At 32.5% G+C, this 16,575-nt stretch overlaps 1 protein-coding gene across 1 annotated transcript; it reads left to right on the forward strand.

Moving 5' to 3' along the window:
- The first annotated feature begins 536 nt into the window (after positions 1–536).
- On the forward strand, positions 537–16,174 carry ash1 (histone-lysine N-methyltransferase ash1). The gene is made up of 6 exons (XM_065506187.1): positions 537–1,046; positions 5,344–5,450; positions 5,532–11,180; positions 12,243–13,931; positions 14,446–14,691; positions 14,764–16,174. Exons 2-6 carry the CDS (start codon positions 5,364–5,366, stop codon positions 14,920–14,922), a joined length of 7,830 nt encoding a protein of 2,609 aa, XP_065362259.1. The 5' UTR covers positions 537–1,046; positions 5,344–5,363; the 3' UTR covers positions 14,923–16,174.
- The last annotated feature ends 401 nt before the right edge of the window (positions 16,175–16,575 follow it).

Below are 16,575 nucleotides of genomic sequence, written 5' to 3' on the forward strand. Positions count from 1 at the left end.
TAGTGCAAAAATGAAACTAAAGGCTTACTGAAACCAAAACAATATTGATATCTATAAATAAACAAATTGATGACTTGTCAATACGTAAGGTACGATTACATCGAAACTGATGTACCTTTTTTTTGCTAGAACTTAAAAATGTTAACAATAGGATGACACAAATTGAATTAATTAATTCAAAGCTCTGGTTCTGATTAATCTATGTCAAGAATTAGAATTCATTATAAGGTAGAGCGATTTTACAACAAGTAAAACATTTACAAAAACCAAACTAATTTGCCTAACTAAACTGCCTAATTTCAAGCCTGTTGTTTTTGTTGCTTTTACGTTTGTTGTAGTATTCGCAACAACAAACACTAGTGAAGGTTCGAACCTTTAAACAACTGAAGAACAAATAAACAGTTGTGCTATCGACACCTATGATATATATGAAGTCTATAAACCGTGTTATGAATTACAATAATTTGTTTGCTGGGTATTGTAGCACAGCTGTATATTAATTAACTACCTATTTTTACAACTCTGTATTTAGTGTTTTTCTTTCATTTTTATTTTCGTGTGCGATTTTCATAACTTTAGTTTTTTAATAATAAAATTTACGGTAATAATAAAGAAATTAATTAATGAATTTATTAAAAATCAATAATATAAGAGCAAAGCTACAGAGTGAAAATAAAATACAATGCAAATATTAAAAATTTAAGGAATACATTGCAAGTGAAAATCTCAAATTGTGCTGCGTAGCAAAAGTGAAATTTTTTTGTCGACGCTTTTTTCCCTACACTAAAAGTAGAAAACGGCGCCATTTTAAGAATGTAAATGTGCATTCAAGAAAAGAAAAACAAATGAAGTAAAGAAAAAAAAGTAAAAGAAAAATAGAAATAGTCCAAGAGAAAAATTTTTTAAGTGTAGAGTTTATTTGTTTATTTTTAATTATTATTTTAATTTATATAAAGTATACAATAAAAAAATAAACGGTGAAAAAACAAAAGTGAATAACAAATGTTTAAAATATACTGCTAGTGCATGAAAATTATAATAATAGTGTAAGTAAAAATATATGAAAAAAATGAAAGTTTTTTTTATAGTTAAAATGTGTGATGTGTATATCATAGGTATTATAAAATTCCTTTGTTTTATAACATTTTCATTTATTTTAGTATGAGGTGAAAAATTTATTAGCAATAAAAAATTTGGCTACTAATATTACTGGCGTATACATTGTTGGACAGGCTAGGACAAACGGCCATGAGAATTCTAAAATCTATAAAGTTTACGGTGACCTAATTTCATAACTATTAGAAAAAATGTATAATGCATATAATTAAATTATTTTTAATGGATAAATTTTAGTCCATACACTCTACTTAGTTTTTGAACTATAAAGGAGTAAAAGACATCTGCCATTTACGCCTGACTGGCTGATGTTGTTTAATGTAGACTTTCAGTACTTTTGTATTTTTGGTATGCCTAATTCATTGTTTCTGTTGTTGCATTGTCCTTTAAAGTACGTATGTATGTAGGTACATGTCTGTATGTATGCCCACATTTCATTGCCCCTTGCGTTTTTATATTTTTCATCATATTAGGTTGGGCTTGTGGTTGATTAATAAAAGCGAATTGAGCCCCGCGCGTTTTTATATTTTGCTTTTTTAATTCTCTTTCTTCCCTGCCAAATTTGCATTTGTAGTGTCAATTACACTTTCAAAATTTATCTTTATCACACGTATTCACCTTTTTAATTTCAGGTTTTATTTTATGCTCTTGTTTTTCTTGTTATTTTTCATTCATTGTGCATTTTATGTGGACGTTATTATTGTTCTTCGTTTTTTAATGGCTAAAAATTATAAATTTACATTTTGTTTTTAAGATCATGCAATCGATTTTGTATAATATTCATATATTTATCCTTTGGAAAAAGAATACCTATGTAGGTATAACACATTTGTATTAATTACTATTTTTTAATATGAAATTTATTATATCGAGGAACTATATTTAATACCCTCTATCATAGATTTCCATGAAAATGATTTGCATGAATATACAGCAAACAAGCCCACATTTTTGGTATTAATTTCAATGAAAGAACTTATTTTTGGAATTTTATTGGCATTTTTGTATTGCTATATCTTAAAAAATGTTTGAATAATTACTTTTTAATTCAATTATTTTGTATAATTTCTACTTATAAAATATGTTTTTATACTAATTTGGAGATGCTCATGATAAATCTGACCAAATATTTTAAATGGGCGTTTTCGATTACATAATTATTTGATACGGAATAGATAATTTATAAACCTATTAAAATTTAAATTATGGTCACTTATATCTTCCAAATGGTACTATAAGGTTAAGAGTACATGTTGATAGATTACGTTTATGTACCTGTTCGAATTAAATCACATACGTTCGGCGAACATTATTTTAGATGGTTTTGGTTTCTCTAACTTCATATTTATGTGAACGAACCAGTTTTCTTTCGCTTAGAAGAAGAACGAAATCTTTATTTCTATATTGTAAAACAGTCTATAACTCTTTTCTAGCTTTTTTTATTAAATTTGAGCAATTTACATTTTTTTGAAAATGTATGATTTGTGACACATTTCTGCACAAGGGAACATGTGCCAATATCGGCATTTTATGACTCAATTGTCAGCATTGAATTTTTTATTAAGAAAAGAATAAAATCTTAAAAGAATTAATATTATTTTAATAAAAAATAAAAATTAGTGGATTTGAGGTGAAACCACTGTGAAACGACTTTGAATGTTTTATGACATTTTACTATTTCTTAAATAAATTTTCAACAAATCATTCGATTTCAGAAATAAAACCTGATTTAAATAGGTAGTAGACATAGAGAATATACATAGAGCGGAAACTCTGCTGTCAAAGACCTAACTCAGTTGTCAGAAACACAAGTGGTAAGAATGTATTAGTAGAAAAAACTATGTGAAAACAAAAACAACACTCGTATGTGTGATTATTTTGATGTAATTGGAAGTTTTTCTACTAACTTAAGTTACTGATCTCTTCAATAATGTTATAGGAATCAATTCCACGTTCGCGTAAACTAGGAGCTATTCTATTGATAATTTCCATGGCTATACCATTTTTATTGGTTTATTTTAGAGAGAACCATTTCTAAACGCCTTGATATCATTTCTTTCCGGGTGGATCATTGAATTATTAGGTCTTGTGTGAGTTTAAGCCATTTTACTAAACGGTATTTTTCGGAATCGAATAAGACTGTTTATAGCCCCATTCTCCTAGGACCTTCAGGAACACGACCGTATAATCTGTCGTGTATGGTGGAACGCGGTACATAGATATTTTTGTTCCTAACGATGAGATCAATAAAAGTTTGTAAAAACTTTCACATTAGAGTTAATATTCAAATATATTTGGTTAATTCACAAGGTATCCTACCATGTCATATTGTCATAATATCTTAATATTTGAAAATGTTGTTATTTTGTCTTTCAATCAAAGAATGTCCTAAAATAATACTACTCTGTTTATTATGTTATCGTAACCAACCAGCAGAAACCTGTGCGGAACGCCTAAGTATCTGTTAAGCAGAGCCGCCGAGTCGTCGAATATTAAGACATTATGACAATATGACTGATATAATACCTTGTGAATTGACTAATTGTATAATTTTAGTAGTAAAACAGTGATTATGTTGATGATATTCGGAAATCTTGAGCATTTCTTCTTAGGTGCTTTGCACATCTTAATTTGTAGTAGATTAATAATGTCGAGTTCTTAACTTGGTATTATATTCAAATATTTAACAGTCTTTAGCATACTAGTTCTTGCTGTAAACTGTTGTATATTAATATTTCACGAATCACCTTTTAATTTAACAATTTGTTAAACTGGCCTTGTGGTTCCATGCAAAAGTATTTGATCTGTCATATTCGTTTAAATAAGGAAGTAATTATATTCTGAAAATAGAAAACAAAATGAAAATCATTTATTATATAATTTTGGCATGCTGAACATTTTAAATTCACACGGTTAACTGTTTTTTCTGAGGAACGTGGAATTTAATAAAAATGTTTAAATTGTTTATCATTAAATATATAAATATATACTATATTTGTTAAATGTTAATATATTTAATTTAGTAGCTTTTATTAGCCATTAATGGCCCCTAAGGCTTTTTTATATAAATTGAAGGTATATAAATAAAATATTTATTAAAAAAAAAAATCCAAAATCATTATAATTATGTTACAGGTAATTTATACTACCGTAAGTCATTATTAGGACACCTTGTGTTATTTATGTTTGATATTATTGGGATCATAATCCAAAATATATTGAAGAAATTAATTTCTAGAAAATGTCTAATGATGACCAACTTTGTTTAACATTATGAATTAATGGTTTTGTTTCTCTGAGATCGTTTCCTTCAATATATTATTTTATATTAAATATTTAATAAAATTATAGATTGAAAAAAAGTCTCAATAAATTAACTTAACTAACTTAACTTTATATATTAAATATTTAATAAAATTATAGATTGAAAAAAAAGTCTCAATAAATTAACTTAACTAACTTAACTTTAGATTGAAAATAAATTCATTCCAGTATTCGATTATTCGACAATTATTGAACGTTTATTCGAATTAATGCTTCATATTGTCGATGCATTGATAACCGCATCTGAAGCTTACTTCTTGTTATAATTTTGGATCTGTTTTTTTAGAAATAAGAGCGCGATAGCAACCACGACCAGCCTCATTTGGCTTGCGCAAAAACTCCTTTGGCAAAAACTAATTTCCAATTTTAAATTATTGATAACCTCAAGGGGAGTAATATAAGGACTTCTACAAATATGTCCAAAATCCAGCAAAGAATCGATGAATTCCTCAAAGTGAAATTTTAAAATTTTGTTTAACATTTCAGAAATACATTTCACACAAATGGGTTATATCGTCTGATATTGGCTTCATTTTGTATATGGTCCATATGAGTGTTACATAAGAACTTGTCCAAATATGCCCAAAATCCCTCAGAGTCGATAAATTTTTAAAATTTATATTTTTTAAAATCATTTGTTATAGTTGTCTATTGGCTTAATTTTCTATATGGTCCATATCAGTGACAAATAAGGACTTGTCCAAATATGCCAAAAACAATTAAATATGTCGTTACGTCATAACATATTTAACTTTGGAGTCAAATATCTAATAACTTTAGCTGTTACGTGGAAACATATTTAACTCGACATATTTATCTTCACACACATCAGGATGCCTTGATATTTTTGCTTAATATAGTATAGATTTGGTAAATAATTTAATTTAATTTCATTATTTTCAGAAGTTTGTTTTAAATAAATAATGAGCACATTGAATGATGCAATATCAAGGAATGTTTCGGAAAAGCCCCATCAGCAAAGAAAAGAAGAAAACACATATGAACAAAAGGTATAAATAACTATTTTTATAATAAATAAAGCTATTAAACATTAAGTTTATGAAATAGTAAATGTATATTTCCTATTTTAGGACGGCTATGAGAATCCACAAAAAGATAAACATAAGAAACGTCATGAAAAGAAGAAAAACTCTAATACAACAGCAACAACAACAGATGCAGCTACGAATATCGGCGGTAACAGTAGCAGTAGTAGCAGCAGTAACTCTAACTGCAACAGTATCTGCAACTTATCGAATATCACATTAGCAACACAATTCAGTATACAACGTACCGATTCAGATGGATGTCTCCGAATGAAAATCTCTGCCATACGACCAACAACCACAATAACGGCTGCAACTGCAAATCCAGCGAATATTGTAGTGAATCCAACGGCGTTACAGAAAACGTATTATTCGAAATCCAAACATTTGAAGGAAGATAAAACGCTATTGAAAAATATTCACACGTTAGACTCGTTAAAGGTTAAAATTTCACCAACACGTAATAAGGCTGAGACTAAAACGACAAATATGTCTTCTGTCATTGTCAATCCATTGTCAAAAAATCGCAAGGATATCGTACAATTGCCATTAAAAATGCCTACAGCGGATGGTGTGTCGACAACAAGGGCCTGCTTAAGCGATGCCACTGATTCCGGCTGCTCAGAGGCTACCAATACCACAATAGCAACTGTTGGTCAAGAAAAAATATCCAAACGCAAAATTAAAAGAAAAAAGGTACTACTCAAAGGGAACGAAACAAAAAGAGCTTTAAAAACACTGAAACCACTTGAAATTACCATGGAAAATGCTTTCTCAACCGATTCTGAAGACGAACCATTGGCCCAAAAGTTATTGGTATCGAATGTAGAGGCTATCACACAAAGAGCTCCTAGATTATTGTTAACAGCTATAAATTCAAAGAATTTAACGAGCAATCTAAATGCAACAGCCACTCCTTTGCATGCCACATTAGGCTCATTGCAACATGGGAATGAACACATTGGTTTATCAAGTAGTGACAATGAATTGCCCAATGTTCGAGCAGCTATCGAAAGAGTGGTGGGACAGTCTGATGATGATGATAATTTATCAACTTCACACTTTCACAAAGCCAAAACGAAGCACTTGCCCCAGTATCAGTCAACGTTACTGCAAGATTTTATGGAAAAAACACAAATGATGGGACAAACCCCTAAACCAAGTGATAGTGTAAAGCCGAAGAATACGTTTATGCAAAATGAAATTTTGCTACAACTCAATACAAACTCACAATCCGACAGCATAGCTTCGTCTTCAGCAAGCAACAACAAAAAGCGTAGAGGACGACCTAAAAAACCGGATAAAGAACATGAATTAACCATAAACTCAATCTCTCCTGTCCATGTAAATAACAAAAACTCGAATATAAATGAATCGGCAGATTCTGGCGTAATTTCTACTACCAGTGTTTCAACGCAAAGTACATCACCACATCCCTGCACCACATTAGCTTCCTCGTCCGCCAATGATAATACTTCATCGACAAATTCACCAAATAAAAACCTGATAACCACCCCGGAAAAACACACGACGGAGACTTCCTGTTCTTCTTCTACCAGCAAACCAAAAATTGATATTGCCTTACTGGACAAAAGAATGTATGCCACGGAAAGAGTTCTATATCCTCCACCACGTAATAAGAGAAGACAATCAACCAGCGCCGCTGTAGCTAGTGTAAGCGAGAAACAAAGATTAGCTTCGTCTCAGGCTCAGCCGCAAACCTCTAAAGAAGATTTACAATTGGATCCCGTTTGGCGAAAAATCGATGTTAATCGTAAATTTCGAAGGCCTAGTGTGTGCAGCACTACTGGCTATAAAAGTGATGGTGGTACAGATGAACGGGCGAGAGATCGTTCCAGTAAGTCTACGGTTTGCAGTAAAGTTTTAGCCGCTAAAAGTGGTTATGTCTCCGATTATGGCACTTCCTCGTTTCGTTTGTCTCGTCACTCCAAACACGCCTCTCACAACTCCGGCTATAAAAGCGATGCCAGTTGCAAGAGCCGCTACAGCACCAAAAGTTGTGTTTCGCGTAAATCAAGAGCCAAATCTTGCGGTTACCGCAGTGATTGCAAGGAAAGTGTTTTGGGGAGTTCGAAATCATCGAAATTTAGGAGAAAACGACGAGCCTCAATTATGCACAAGTCTATTGGTTCTTTAAAAGACGAACAAGACATTTTGCAATTGGCTGGCTTGTCTTTGGGTCAGAGCAGTGAGGAATCTAATGAATATGTGTGTAAGCCATCATTGGAGAAGCTGCCTACGACTAGTGCTTCCAAAAAATATGGTGAAATTAATCGTTACATTGCGACGGGTGAATATTTCGGCCGAGGCTCCAGTGGTCAAAGCAATTCCCACAACTCTTTTGCCAGTATCAGCCACAATAACACACGCATATTTGATGTAGCAACTGATTTGCATCAAACACCGGCTAAAACAACTTTACTAAGGCGCAAGAACTCAACAACATCGGAATTTGCCCACGATCTATTGCAGTTGCCGGGCAATAATCAAACGGCAAGAAAAATTAAATCGCGTAGGTCTTCTGTGGCTAGTTTCTGCAGTTCCTACTATTCTGCTGGTACCACAAAACTAAAAAGACGTCGAAAGCGTAAAAGCTTTCGTTTTCACAATTCTTCCTCCAGTAAAAATTCTGTTATTGATTCGAAACTATTAACAGAAATAGAAATTTTGACCAATACTTTTTCTTCGAGATGTAGAATACAAACTTCTGGTTTAACCGACAGGTTGACAGGCGGCAATTTGTCACAAAAAGAAAAACTAATGGCGGAAGCTACAAAATTGCAACAAAGTTTGGCGGCAGCTGCTGCAGCGGCATCCACATCAGCTTCAACATCAAATAAACGAGATTCGAGAGATAAGAGATCCGTAAAGAAAAGAAAAATATCAGAAAACCTGGATTTCGCTATGCTCTCGGCCAGGGCAGAAGGCAATTCCCTGACGCCTGGATCAAGTTCAGGACAAGGAACTTCTTCGAGAAGGAGACACAAAAAAACCCCTAGTTCTAGCCCCGATGATCATAAATTACCACTTAAAAAGCGTCATTATTTGCTAACGCCAGGTGAAAAGTCCAGCGAAGTTGCTGTGGCTGTAGCAGCAAAATTATTTGCCAACAATGCAGAAGCTTGGGCAGCTGCTGCTGCTGCCGCTAAAAGTACAGCCAATACAAAATCCCAACAGCAGTTTAATGCCAAAACTGCTAAAGCCAATTTAACGCCTAAAAAACGACATCTTTTGCAACAACCTCCTCACATCCTCAACGAGGATTCGAATAGTAATAAAACTGCAAGCACTCTTTCGCCACTACGTGTAACAGTGGGAGATCCTAATTCCATAAGTGGTGGCAAACTTTTGGACATTAGTCCGCAATCCCTCAGTAGCCTTAAACAAGTAACAGAAGCCGTTCATAAAAAGAGATCTCGTTTAGAGGGAGTAGTCTCGAAAATTGCTACAAATCATGGCGATGAAGTAATCAAGTCAAAGTCCAACGTTTCTACGTCTTTACAAATTGAATCGGAATCATCGTCCTGTCCACCACCCGGAGTATTTGAGCCGTCAGTCGAATTGGAAATACAAATACCGCCCATAACAAAATTTAGCGAAGCCACCACAAACATAATAACAAAGTCCGAGGTAGATTCCCCTTTACTAATGGATTTGAACAAAGGATTTGCGGATGCTACTTTGAAAAATGGCGGAAATCGTGTGGTAGAAAGTCTGCTTAATAAAACTGGTGGCAATTTGATTTTAAGAAGAAAGCGTAAAATTAATCGCACTGGATTTCCCACGAAAAAACGCAAAAAGCGCAAAATAAATGAAAGCTCAAATTTGGAAGTCAACGGAGAAGATGATCAACCGGTTGACAACACAAATATCAAAGATGCTGGCGGAAGTGGGGTAAAAACCCCAGAAAAACAATGCGATCGTGTACCACAACAAGGGGAAGCGTCGCAAACATTTCTCGAACGCAATAACAGAACTCCAAGATTATCAGTAGTCGCACTCGAAAGATTACAAGAATCTCCCTTAAGTAGCAAAGATAAAACGACCCCTAAGGAAACACAGCAAGCTGCTGAATCGTTAACAACGCCCAAAACCAGGCACACTAGACATCTTACTAAAAGGAAGGCCATTAAAGAAGAAAAGCTGGCTGCATTCAAAGAATCAAAACCAATAACAAAACCAGACAACCAGACGGAACATCGACAGCAACAGCAGCTAGATCCAGATGACGATGACAAACCACTGGCTGCTAGAGCCAGACGTACTAAAGCTGTCACCGAAATAAAGGATTTGGCTATAAAATCGTCTCCTTCTCGAAAATCGCTTGTCTCCAAAACTGCAAAATCACTTTTAGAAGCCAACATAAAGTTACCAGCTGGTGTAGACCCCAAAAGTATTTTAAGTTGTAAAATAAAACTAAAACGACGAAATTCCATACACCCTTTGGCAGCAAGAAAAAGTCCGTTGGCAAATCTTCCTGTCTCTAAACCCGTTATAACAGAAATTCCACGTACAGCCGAGGAAATTGAGTTGGATGCAAAGGCTAAAAACTGTAATATAGACTATTTGGAACACGATATTCTACCCGTTCATGAAAGTCAATTGAACACCCAAAATGGTGACACTGAAGCAAGCGATACCAGCGATGAGAAATCGTCAACAAATTCTTCTGTTACCAAAAAAGTAAAAGCTAATAAGAAAACCTACTTACCAGCCGGTTTATTTTCGGATTATTTTAAAGTGAACCAAACTGCTACAAAGAAAAACTCAAATAAAAAAGACAATGAGAAAAAAACTGACATGGATAAGACCACCAGTTGTACGGAAGTTGTCAATTCAACAAAGGAGGTAGAAGTTGGTAAAGTTCCTCTACTAACACCACCGCCCTATTGCGAGAAATATTTGAGACGTACGGAATATGATTTCGAACTGCCTTACGATATCTGGTGGGCATATAAGAACTCTAAACTACCCAATCGCAACACAGTGCCATCTTGGAACTTCCGCAAAATTCGTACCAACATCTATGCAGAGAATGTAAAGCCACCACCAATAGCGGCCAACGACCATCCCATGTGTAATTGCAAATCCGATGTGGGTTGTGGTGATAATTGTCTTAATCGCATGGTCTACACAGAGTGCTCTCCTTCAAATTGCCCAACACGTGAAAAATGTCGCAATCAGAAGATACAAAAACACGATATTGCTCCGGGTGTAGAACGTTTTATGACCGAGAATAAGGGTTGGGGTGTGCGCACTAAATTGTCCATTGAGAAGGGAACCTATATCCTGGAGTACGTGGGTGAAGTTGTAACAGAGCGGGAATTTAAGGATCGCATGGCTACAATCTATTTAAATGACACTCATCATTATTGCTTGCATTTAGATGGAGGTTTGGTTATTGACGGCCAACGTATGGGCAGTGATTGTCGTTTTGTTAATCATTCTTGTGAACCGAATTGTGAAATGCAAAAATGGTCTGTCAATGGTTTGTCTCGTATGGCCTTATTTGCCAAACGCAAAATTACCGAAGGCGAAGAACTCACATACGACTATAACTTTTCACTATTCAATCCTTCAGAGGGCCAACCCTGCCGCTGTAATACACCACATTGTCGCGGAGTGATTGGTGGTAAATCACAGAGAGTTAAACCATTACCTATTGAGGCTAAGGTGAGTATTATATTGATGGTGTTTACATCATTCTTACTGTTGTGAAAGTGCAAAATGCAGTTATCTACTATCAAATAGACTCACAATAAACTGAGTTTACACACAAATTGCCATTATTATTATTTTCTTTTAATATGGATATGCTTTATAATTAATTTATTAGAAAATTAATTATTTCTGGTTAAAATAAATATTTTTCGGTTTTTGTCAATCTGAGAAAATAAGTTTGTTTGTGATAACCGGATTTATTCGCTCTAATTGACCGAATTTTTTGTTGTGGCAGACAAATTTTAGTGATAAAAATATTACTATATATATAAGTCGTAATTGTTCTGTGTCAACTTCTTTTCTGTTGATAGTATCAAACAAATTTATGGATATAATCGAATCATTGGATTGGTAACAATTCAAAACAAATCTGATTAATTTGTGAAGAAATAATACTGTAACTTTAAAAAGATCCAAACTCCTAATTCTGGACCCAAATGGTGCTTATTTTAAACTGTTCAATTATTGTCTTGAGATATGAGCAGTAGCCAAGGAGTGTTATTGTTCTCAGCAACCTGGATTTCAAAATCTCAACTGTTGGTGTTCGACTATCAGAACATATGTTCACGAGAGTTGTGACGCTCGACCTAACTGACAGAGTCACTGTTTTTTTTATTGAAAATTTAAGTTAATTGTAAATTTTCTATAGCAATTTGAAGTTATCGATAAATTTTCTAGAGAAAGTTATCGATCAATTTTGATAGAAAATTCAAGTGTTAAATATATTAACTAACTGCCAGAATCACTGTCTGAAAAATTCAAGTTTTCCATAAAATTTTCTATGAAAATTCATTATAGATTTTCGATATAAAATAGAAGTTATCGATAAATTTTCTAAAAACACTGCAACAACACATGAAGAATTAAAACCTATAGTTAAGATACTGACTTTTTAATATGTATTAAAATTATCTTAAAGGAGATTTAAATTTTGCATTTTCACAATTTCTAACACGAATAGCTATGTTAAAAAATTTATTCCCCATTTTATAATTTCATAAAACTTTAATTTAGCCTACAAATGATACCACACCTAAAGACGATCACAAAGGTCGTCAGCGCAAACGTAAAGCTCGAAAAAATATGCAGCGCCAAACCACTAAAGATGTAGCAACACCAACTCGCATGCAACCTTTGTCAGAAAAAGAAAAGAAAATTATCAAACAGTATTCGATCTTTCTAATACGAAACTTTGACAAAATCCGAGCCAAAAAGGCTAAACGTAAAGCAAACTCCAAAACGTGCACTGAACCTAAACCCCAAACTCCCACAAATATTACCACCACATTGTCTGTCAGTTCCAGCGCTAATATCCCAGCAGCCATAACTCAAAGACGCCCATCAACGCCAGCTTCATTGGTCGCTCAAATTTCTGCACTTTGTACAGCAAGAAATATTAAAACACGTGGTCTTACTTTAGCTGTACACGATCCCGAAGTAGAAAAAATGGCTAAAATGGCAAAAATATTAAGGGATATTTGTACCAATTTGGAACTAAAAAAAAATCCAGGAAACGATCAACAAAATCTGGTGTCGGTCTTACAAAACACCACACTATCAGCGGCTGGTACGAATAAAAAGAAAAAGGCTTCCTTAAAAGTCCAGCAAAAGCAAATAGCAACAGATTTGAAAACCATACAAAATAATATTGAACAGGGTTATTATAAGCTTCCGGCCGAATTCAATACTGATATGCTGAAATTATTTGAAGAAGCTAAAGCCAGCTTTGGCAAAAAGGAAGTAGACAAACTCAAGCTTGTACAACTGTTGGAAAAATGCTTTGTTGATGAGAAACGAAAACAATATTGCGCCCTTTTAGAGCTGCTAAGAGACGAAAGTTTAGTGAAGGATTTTGAAGATAATAGCCAGAAATCATTGGCAACAAATATCCTCAAAAAGGAAACTGTAGAAAATCTTACAACTTCCAATTTACCTATACCATTGGCTAATAACGCAACTTCTACGAACGAAGATATAATACGTTGTATATGTGGTCTTTTTAGAGATGAAGGTCTAATGATTCAGTGTGCCCGTTGTATGGTTTGGCAACATACCGAATGCACCAAAGCCGATGTCGATGCTGATAACTACCTCTGTGAACAGTGTGAACCCCGCGAGGTAGACCGTGAAATACCCCTAGACGATTACACCGAAGAGGGATATCGCTATTATTTGACACTAATGCGTGGCACCACTCTGCAGGTACGCCAAGGCGATGCAGTCTATGTTTTGCGTGACATACCAGTCAAGGATTCCACAGGTAATGTGGTGCCTTCTAAAAAGCATACATACGAAACAATTGGCGATGTTGACTACAATGAATGTGACATCTTTCGCGTGGAACGTTTATGGAAAGATGACGATGGTAAACGTTTTATTTTCGGTCACCATTTCCTTCGACCGCACGAAACGTTCCACGAACCATCTCGTAAGTTCTATCCTAATGAAGTGGTTCGTGTACCGCTCTATGAAGTTGTCCCCATTGATCTGGTAATGGGACGTTGTTGGGTCCTGGATCGTACTACGTTCTGCAAAGGTCGTCCTATTGAGTGCTACGATGAGACTCATTGTTTTATATGTGAATTGAGGGTGGATAAATCGGCACGTTTCTTCTCGAAAGCAAAAACAAATCATCCGACTTGTACAAAGAGCTATGCATTCCGTAAATTTAATGAGAAATTAAAGATATCCAAAACATATGCGGTAAGTTTGAATTAATTTGGAGTTATAAAAATTGCATATACCGTATGCATTTGAAAATTATATTGTCTGACCTTTATTTATAATTACATCAAAACAATTAACAGTTCAGTTCCTCAGATCAGAGGTAATTTCTGATCTTTAAACCCATTTTTCCAAATTATATATTGACCATACTTCGGCATTAGCTTAACCTCACAATCATAACAATCGGTTCTTTTATTGTAAAAAAATACATATATTTTCATTAATATTAATTAACTTAATCCTTGATTTTTTTACAAAACTAAATCAATTATGGAAATTAAGATTATCGTCCAAAAATTAATTTTTCTATAAATTCTATACAAATAATTGAAATTTAAATTGGAAATAGAATTTACAAAATTCTATTTCCAATGCGTATTTCACTTGTATAAGTCAGCTCAACAAGTTGAAATTAAATTTACAGAAGCAATAATTATTAAAAACAAAAATAGAGTGTTGTTAATAAAATTGTTATATTATTTTTGAGCAGCCTCATGATGTTGATCCCTCTATGTTGAAACCGAAAAAGCAAAAGACTGATAGCGAAACCCAATCGCCAACTACAACTCCAGCATCAATAAATTTATCAACATCAAGTGGACTATTAAACTCCAGACAAGAATTAAACAAAACACCACAGAGCTCAAGCAAGAAAAGGCAAGGAAGCAAAAGTCCGGCTACTGTAACTCAACCTCAAAGTCAAGCCTCAGAAAATACACACGCACCAGCACCAATGGTAAGTTATACAATACACATAGATTAGTTACAAAATTATAAATTTCTTCAACTCAATTTCAAATTTTTTTAGTCTGTCAAAGAAAAACGTACGCACTTGGAAAATGTTTTGAAAATTATAAAATCAATACGTACTAAATGCCAAGAGCCACCCCTAGATTTATCATACTTATTAACTGGTCGTGGTGCCAGACAACGCAAAACTCTAACATCTTCAACAAATTCCAATTAAAGTGAAATGGATGAATGTATGCATGTATTATTTACGAGGACTTTTAACTAACACTTTAAGTAATAATTAATAAATTATATAAAAATACTTAAATACATATATTTCAATATTTGTAAATTGAAAAAAGCAACAAAATTTTGTAAAATATATTTTTGTATTATATTAACAACTAACTTAATTCTTCAATTACATATTAAGAATTACTGAAGATACTATACATACTATAAAATTTAAAATACTTACATACAACACACGCTTCAAATTGACTTTAAATTAAAAGAAAATTTACCTTAAATGTTTACATAATTATTATGTATTAAAAAGAAATAACATAGATATTAATTAACCGTATTATTCCTATACATACTTTTATAGTAAATATAGTTGTACATTTTTTTTTTTATTATCTAATATTAATCCTTTAATTACCATTAAGAAAAACAGCACTTGAATGAAGATTACGATTGTAACAAAAGTTAAGAAATAATGAAAAGAAATGAACATTTAAAAAAAAGTCTTATTATATAAAGTATTTTTAATGGTTTTTTATTCTAAGAGAAAGAAACAATTTCATTTTGAAGCCTTGTTATACATTTTTATACACTTTCATTTATAACTATTTAATCTAACCCATAACCCCAACTACACTTACACATAGTTTGTACACAATTTAGCGATTTTGTTTTAAACAAATTATTTAGCATTATTTTATATAATTAATTATATTGTGCTTATTTATTATTATTATTCATTTATTTAATTAATTAATTATACAACATTTATGCAAATCGATTAGTTCGATATTTTGTAACATTTTTGAACAAATTATAGACAATTATTTCCGTTCTCTTCTAACAATTAATTAATTGTAATATTTTTGCTCTTTTTGGATATTTTGAATTTATTATTTATTTTATTTTTCTTGTTTTTCTATGAAATTATTTGAAATCCTTTTCCCGCAGTTGTTTAAGTTTAATTTAAATCTACTGTTGTGTTATTACTGTTTTTTATAAATGAAAAAATCACATCTGTTTTTATTCTGAATATTTTTTTTAGTTTTAATTTTTTTTTTTTTTGTAACTACTTAACTAATTTTAAGTAGCACATTTTTTTCTAATAAAATTGCAAAACATGGTTTAATGCATCATTGTTAATTTTTTTTAAATACTAAAATAAATTTCGTTTTAATTATTATTTTTTTTTCAATATTGTTTTTATACAAATAAAAAACATATATTTTTTCTACAAAAAATCCTCAAATAAATCGTTTTATTTAAAGATTAATGCAAGAAATAAGAGGAATAGATGGGTAAGTTTGACTACGGTATTTTTACAAAAAGTTGATACTATTTCCTTGTGAAATTATAATAAGGGTGAATTCGTCAGTACATCTTCAGGTTTATAGAGCCCTTAAAACACATGTCTCAACTAGTGATAAGTGTGGAGAATTGTGTATCATAACAATTAAAAAAGCTGTTCCTAATCTTATATATCATCGAAGTATACTTTAGGAAAAATATTAAAAACTATTTTTGTCGAAAAAATGTTTAGGTGAAAACATTTTTTGGTGCACAAACTTTGAAAAATTATGAGTCTTTGGAAAGATTTTTGAATTGTCAATCATTAAGTATGTGTCTATATTAATGACATAGT

This window comes from Calliphora vicina, chromosome 3, assembly GCF_958450345.1.
Source record: "Calliphora vicina chromosome 3, idCalVici1.1, whole genome shotgun sequence".
NCBI classification, from domain to species: Eukaryota; Metazoa; Arthropoda; class Insecta; order Diptera; family Calliphoridae; genus Calliphora; species Calliphora vicina.

Excerpts from the sequence above, each read along its gene's own strand:
- ash1 (XM_065506187.1), top strand. The coding sequence starts at position 5,364 with ATGAGCACATTGAATGATGCAATATCAAGGAATGTTTCGGAAAAGCCC. Across the intron at positions 5,451-5,531 it reads AAAACACATATGAACAAAAG|GACGGCTATGAGAATCCACA; the intron begins GTATAAATAACT and ends TTCCTATTTTAG. Across the intron at positions 14,692-14,763 it reads CACACGCACCAGCACCAATG|TCTGTCAAAGAAAAACGTAC; the intron begins GTAAGTTATACA and ends AAATTTTTTTAG.